Source organism: Neltuma alba, unplaced genomic scaffold (genome assembly GCF_004799145.2).
Source record: "Neltuma alba isolate B1F8T4 unplaced genomic scaffold, ASM479914v2 tig00010961_pilon, whole genome shotgun sequence".
Taxonomy (NCBI): domain Eukaryota; kingdom Viridiplantae; phylum Streptophyta; class Magnoliopsida; order Fabales; family Fabaceae; genus Neltuma; species Neltuma alba.
This window is the reverse complement of record NW_021635728.1, coordinates 10674-17175: the sequence shown is the minus strand read 5'-3', so window position 1 is coordinate 17175 and position 6502 is coordinate 10674. Positions and strand designations below refer to the sequence as shown.

General features: G+C 38.3%; 1 protein-coding gene across 1 annotated transcript; it reads right to left on the bottom strand.

Moving 5' to 3' along the window:
* Positions 1-252: 252 nt before the first annotated feature.
* On the bottom strand, positions 253-6241 carry LOC114760273 (LIMR family protein At5g01460). Its single transcript, XM_028949532.1, has 14 exons — positions 5611-6241; positions 5397-5482; positions 4378-4493; positions 4166-4276; positions 3658-3756; positions 3422-3544; positions 3177-3239; positions 3030-3094; positions 1884-1993; positions 1642-1756; positions 1487-1552; positions 1133-1243; positions 813-879; positions 253-724 (listed from the first exon to the last, which is right to left on the bottom strand). Exons 1-14 carry the CDS (start codon positions 5958-5960, stop codon positions 677-679), a joined length of 1530 nt encoding a protein of 509 aa, XP_028805365.1. The 5' UTR covers positions 5961-6241; the 3' UTR covers positions 253-676.
* Between the last annotated feature and the right edge of the window lie 261 nt (positions 6242-6502).

Below are 6502 nucleotides of genomic sequence, written 5' to 3'. Positions count from 1 at the left end.
CCTTTTTTTGCCAGTCACATGCCCCTTACTACACTAACTAGAAATTAATCTGATACAACCAATGTAGAAACAATATCCCAAGAATATGTCATTCAATTAAAAAACAATAAGGAATTCGACTTGAATAAAATGTCTAAAATTTAAGTGAAGAATTTCCCACAACTAAATACACATACGTGTGCACACCTGTGCGTAAAGATAGACATGAAGCCTGTTCGAAGATAAGAGTGAAACTATAAGCAGACAAAGTAGTTGGTGAAACACTGGCTCATTCACAACTTTCTATTTAGCAAAGGGTCTGCACTACATAGTGTTAAGAGAAACCCAAGTTTGACTCATTCACATGACTGCTTCAATTATATTCTCAGTTCAAAAAACAGAAAGAAACAAAAAGAAAAAATATGTTGCCAAAATCAAACAAAGGAATTATACATACAAGGGCGTGATAAGAAGCAACCATTAGTGGTAGCACTGGCAGGCATCCACATCGATCCGATTCATCTGTGCCATAAAATAATTCTACAGATGGATGGTTTTGGGCCTCCTCTAGAGCTCTCAACAACAACAAAAATACTAGGCCAAAAACACATCCGATATATGAAAAATCACTCCAAATGAGATTCATAGGACCAGAAAGGCCCACTCCAAGAGACACTCTTCCTTGATAAACCATAACTCATGAAGACAATTGGAACCGGCCACTAGGCTTTTTTCTTCTCCATCCCTGAATTATTTCAGGTTAACCCTTCAGTATCAGCAAGAATGACAAACAATGGAAGGAAAAAAAGGAAGGGGAAAAAAAGAGAACTCACAAAAGCAGCATAATATATAAAGGTCAATCCAGCCAGTACAACAAAAGCAATCTGAAATACGTTGTACCTGTAACAAAATTACCAGCAAGTCAGGTCACATCAACAAAGCATAAATGATACTATTTGGTTAAGAATGGTAAAGAACTAATTTGGCAAGAAAATTATCAAGGCGGTTGAACCTCAACAGAGAATTAGATGTTGGGACAAAAGAAGGGGCCCTTCCATTGGGGTCTAAATTTACAGGCTAGCCCAGAATGAAAGGTTTCATTTTTTGCCCCTCCAAGGGATTGGGAATTGAAGAGAGGTCCAGCTTAACTCACTTGTATAAATATTTAATTCCACGAAGAGATTGCAAGGTGTGACCAAATATTTCCTGTGCTGCAGTTGCTTGAGCATAGTAAGCAAATGCTGTGGAGCAGAACTGGATAACACTGAAAAAGTAAAACCATAGAATTCTCAGCAATACAGCCACAGCATAACAAAAGCTTTCAGAAAAAATCATAAGCCCAATGACTGAAACAATTTCCTATGTTCATTCGCATTCTAAAATTTCAATGTGAGAAGTTCAGAGGCTAGAATATCGACCACTTTGAATTTGCAGTCATTCAAACCTATATTTCCCTATTGTCTAACCAAAAAGCGATGGAAACATTTGAAGTGTTGGCTATGCTGACCTAATGGAGCAGAGAAGGATAAGTCCCACGTTAAACAGAAAAGAATTCATCAGAGTGCCCCCCCACCTGTCAAAACAAAATAAAATCATAAGCAGTCACAAAGAATGAGTAATATATTAAAAGAAAAGAGAAAAATGGCAGTGCAAATCAATTACTTCATGGGATGGATAGTAATGAAAACTAGTCTCAGCCCAAGCATCATGGCACCCGCAATCACAGCAAGGAGAAGGTAGAAGCAGAAAAACGCAAATGCAACAGTACCAAGAAGACCTGATAGAGGAGCAGAATATGAACATTTAGTCACAAGAACTGAATGACAACTTAAAAATATGCCGCATCTGCAATTGGAATCAGCTGATTGGTAAAGGGCCAAAAAAGCATAGGTATTTTAACAAACCCCATATATTATCCAGCTTGATGAAAACTTCATTCAGGAAAGGAGAAAGAGGAGGATCGATTAAAAGATATATGATGATATGAGCAACCCACGCCACTGATACAATCAACCTGCAACGATTTTAGATGTTAGCTTGTTCTAAATACAAAACACATGAGTTGCAACCATAAGCAGTCCTGATTAAGGTGAAAGAACAATAATAATGTAGCCCATGATTGTGGGCAGAATATATTCACATGAATCAAAATTGAAAAGAATGCTAAAAACAGAACAAGAGGATGAGATGCACCTTTGACCCACATCCTCCAAATTAACACCCACCCAACCAAAAAAAAAAAAAAAAGTTGCAGAAAACAGTTTGAATGTGCATAACCAACATTCCTAAGCCGTCAATTAAAGTTGAAAATGAAAAGAAAACTATGCAAATTACAATCTAACAGTAACGGACATAATACATAGCAAAGCATGAACTCTAACTTCTAGGATGCATAACTTAAAAAGAAATAAATAAAAGGCACAAAGAAAATCATCATCACTAGCATCTTTCAACAAACAAACATGTTCTGAATAGAGAAACAAAGTTTGTTTATACATCCCCAGATATTTTGCAATTTGAAGGTATGCCGATTGCCATTAATCACATAACCATATCTATCATCAGCAGTTACCTTTAAAAGGCCTTTTTCAATAAATCATATTGTTCGCTTTTTTTTTGGGGGGGGGGGGGGAAGGGAAAAAAAGAATAAAGTCAAACAGTATAGCAAAATCATTTCCTCTCATAACAAGAGAAGGATAGAAAAAGACAGGCTACAAAATCAAAAGAAGCAGCTTTTCAAAACCATGTACAAGCCAAGGCTGTATCATCCAGCATCAAGCAGTTCTTATAAAGCATACAGATGTCCTTGGACTCTATACCAGGGGAAGTTTAGTAGAATCTCAAGCAGTTCCAATGTCATTTGATAGTCATCACAGTAACAGGGAGCTAGGTCTGCATAGGCATGTCCTTTGGGGATGGTATGTTAAATGTTCCTATTGCACCTTAATTTCTGCTTTGATTTTTTTTTTTTTTAAGAAATTCAAAATATAAAATTGACATCATTACTTGTTGGGATTTTATCCAATCTAAGTTTGTACGCAATAGCTTACCCTAAGATTCCCAACACAAGTTTTGCCAGATATCCAAGAACTGTTAGTGCCCATGCTGTCTCAGCCTGCATTTAAGTAGGATCAGAAGGTGGAAAGTAATGCAATTTTTGCTTATAACTCAAAAAGGTTACAACATTGGTTGACTACCTTCTCTCCTTGTGGATACATCTCTTCAAGAAGCTTGACATCTTCTTCTAATTGAAACAACTCCTGGCAAATTAAACAAGATAGATGATTAAACAATCAGAACAGAACAAACCAGAAACAAAGACATTTGTGGTGCAAAGTTGGTGCTATCAAGGATGACTGAATGATACAATGATAAGAATAGTTACATTGAAGATGCATTAGATATTAGTAAACATCACAATTAAATCATCAATATTTGTTACCTTTTCTACAGCCTTTACATTCTTACGAAATTTCCTACCCTTTGAACCACCTCTTTCGTCCTGATGAAGTGCCTCAGCTGCCTTCTTCAGTTCTCTTGCTTTTTTACCCAGTTCAGTAGCTTCCTAACGTAACCAACCAAACAGATCATAAATAAATAGTACGGGGATACTGAGTAAAAGAAAAGCCTGTGCAGTAAACCATAGCAGGAGTCTCCTTCTACAGAACTACATAGCACCTTGATATACTGTGAGCGAGTAATAACAGCCTTTGGACGCCGGATAAATGAGAATATGAGTCCCAATGGTAAACAAGCAATACCAACGCCACCAAATATCTGGATTGAACGGTGAAAATACAAATTAATGGCCACTTTTCCATAACTTGAGGGGAAATATCATAAAATGATCCCAGATAAAAAGCTGCATTTAGTTCCTAGTAAGAGAAAGCATGTTCTAGTTCTAGCGTGTACTAGTAGCATATAACATCAATTTTATATTTATTTTAAAGTATTGACAAACTAAAGTAAGCTTTGCCCACAAGGGATCGAACATAAAAGAAGAAAGCACTATCTTCACTCACAAACTCAATAAATTAGTACCCAAAAGAAAGTACTATCTTTCACACACAATTGTATTTAAAAAAATAAAAAAATAAAAAAAATTACTCTGTTGTGCCAGTAACAGGGCTGAAAGAAGCAGGTATTCAAACTTTTAAGTATTAAACTTCATGAATAATGAGCTTACAGCAAAGAGCACAGATCCAACAATAGTAGCAAGTGCCACAACATATTCTGGAAAAGTTGTACGCATGGTCCATGTTTTCTCTGATGATGCGCTAGCAGAGTAGGCAGAACACTGGTTCCAGGACAAGGTGAAAAAAGCTGAATGAGAAATCCAAAAAGGTGCTTCCAAAGCAACAAAAATAAGCAATAAAATGAGCTAGAGGAAATTAAGACCTGATGAACACCATTTCCTATGCATTGCTGACCACTATTGAAGTTCCATGAGCTGGGAAATGAGGTTGTTGATGAAGAGAGATGCCTAACAGTAAAGTCCACCTTCCCAACCAGCCCTAATATATCAGTCAAATGATAAAAGCAGTCAGATAGAGGTTAAATCTCAAGTAGGGACAAAATGGATTTAAAATATCTATTCAAGGTTCAGTGGTTGTTCACCACTGATAAGTCAGACCTTACAGTGACACTTTATAACTAGAGCCATGCAGAATTCTCTCAGAAAACGTAATGGGGGACAAATAACGATCTTACCACTCAAGAAAACACAGGTTTAAAAAAAAAAATTAATATTGATCTATGACCATGCTTATCAACCCAATACAATAATTTATCACTCAACGGACTAAACCAGTCAGATACAAGTCAAATTAAAAATTAAGAGTGGCTTACCATCCTTTATTCCTTCCTAAGACGTTGTTTCTCAAATCTATGTATAACTCTTCCTATAACTTTATGAAAATCTCAGTTTTGCAACAGCAATCGTTTTAAAGCAAAAATAAACGACTTTTCTACGAACTTCTTAAAAATGTTTTCAAATAGTAAAACATGGCAGTAGATCTTCCAATCCCAAGCCATGTCAATTGTTTCTTATCCTTCCTCTTGTGGATGTGCTGCTGAAAACTCATTCCAGCTCGCCTAACCTAAAATCTTGATTTACAAATCCCCATATACCCAAAGATGAATTCGTAGCAGCGCTAATTTTAATTTTTCCCCATGATGATATCCAGCCCCTACATCCGACAACTAAGTCACTTTGAACCTTTTATAATTAATCTATTGAAGCTTAAATCTTCCCTATTAAGCACACAAATTGAGGTTCTTTTTTATTATTTGGTACTTAAACTTAGGATGCCTAGGAACAACTTCTACTATCCGCTCAGATAAATTCATCACACATGCATAGACACTAGGGAAGGGAAGAGGCTATAACAGGAAGAAGAATGTAAACAAGAGCTCACCGTATAAGATACCCAGGACCAGAGCGCACACAATCGCGGTCGTCACCATCCACAACAGCGCACTCTTAATCCGTTTCCCAACACTCCTGCACTCCGGTTATAGAACCACAACAAAAATCGATCACCAATAAACTATTTCCGAACAAAGGCAACTCAAAACAGATGCTTTTGGACACAAACATGCACATTGATACAATAACCCAAAGCTACCTACTTGTCCTGGTCCCCTTCGTAGTAGAACATGGCAAAGGGGATAACGAAGAAAACGAGCACAGCATCGGCAATGTAGACCGCCAGCCACAGATCCTTCATCGGCAAGGTGAGATGACACGCGCCATTGTATATGGCATGCCGGCAAGCCTGCCGGTTCGCCACGTCCGCAGGTAACATGAGGATTGAAATCGCGGCGATGGAGAGACCCAAAACGACGACGAATTTAGGGAAGTAGGCCTGGTTAACGTCGTCAGGATGCTGGTAATTAACGAGCAGGTAGACATTGAAGATGAAGACGATGATGCACACGACTATAGCGACGATCACGAGAGCGAGATTGAAATCGCCCATGGCTGTTGCAGCTCTCGATTCGAAGATTTCCCTATCGAATCGAAGAGATCAGAAGGAGAACTAACGGTGCAATGTTAGGGTTTCAGGCTCCGCAGATCTGAAGGAACCAGAGAAGAGAAATTTGGCTCCAATTGCAGGCAGTTCTTCGCTCCAGAGGAGATTCGAATAAACGGTGATTTTGATAGGGAGGGGGTGAAACTACCCTTCTGCCCTCATCGAGACGTAGCCGGGAGGGGAAGAAACGGGGAGGGTGACGAAGGAGGTGGTTCGGGGGTATTAAGGTAAATTGAGGGAGATCACTTCCAAACCAGCCTTGCCAGAGCCGAAGGGAGGATGTGTTTTACGATGTTCCCTTCAACGTTGTAAAGTTGATGGGTGTGAAAGCAGAACCGCCCGTGAGCTCCGCGCCGCGCAGGAATCGTAAATTACTGCGACAACAAGAGAAGATGGGTCACACTAATTTCAATGAAATATTTCAGATTATTAAATTACACAATCAGACAAATTATAGAAGAGTTAAAATGAGAATTTTTCGTCCAAAC

What these genes read in the sequence shown, in the direction of transcription:
- LOC114760273 (XM_028949532.1), bottom strand. Translation starts at nt 5,960, where the DNA reads ATGGGCGATTTCAATCTCGCTCTCGTGATCGTCGCTATAGTCGTGTGC. An exon ending in TAGGAAATGGTGTTCATCAG is followed by an intron (nt 4,277 to 4,377) that starts GTCTTAATTTCC and finishes TCCTGGAACCAG; the next exon opens with TGTTCTGCCTACTCTGCTAG. An exon ending in TGTATCCACAAGGAGAGAAG is followed by an intron (nt 3,095 to 3,176) that starts GTAGTCAACCAA and finishes ACTTAAATGCAG; the next exon opens with GCTGAGACAGCATGGGCACT.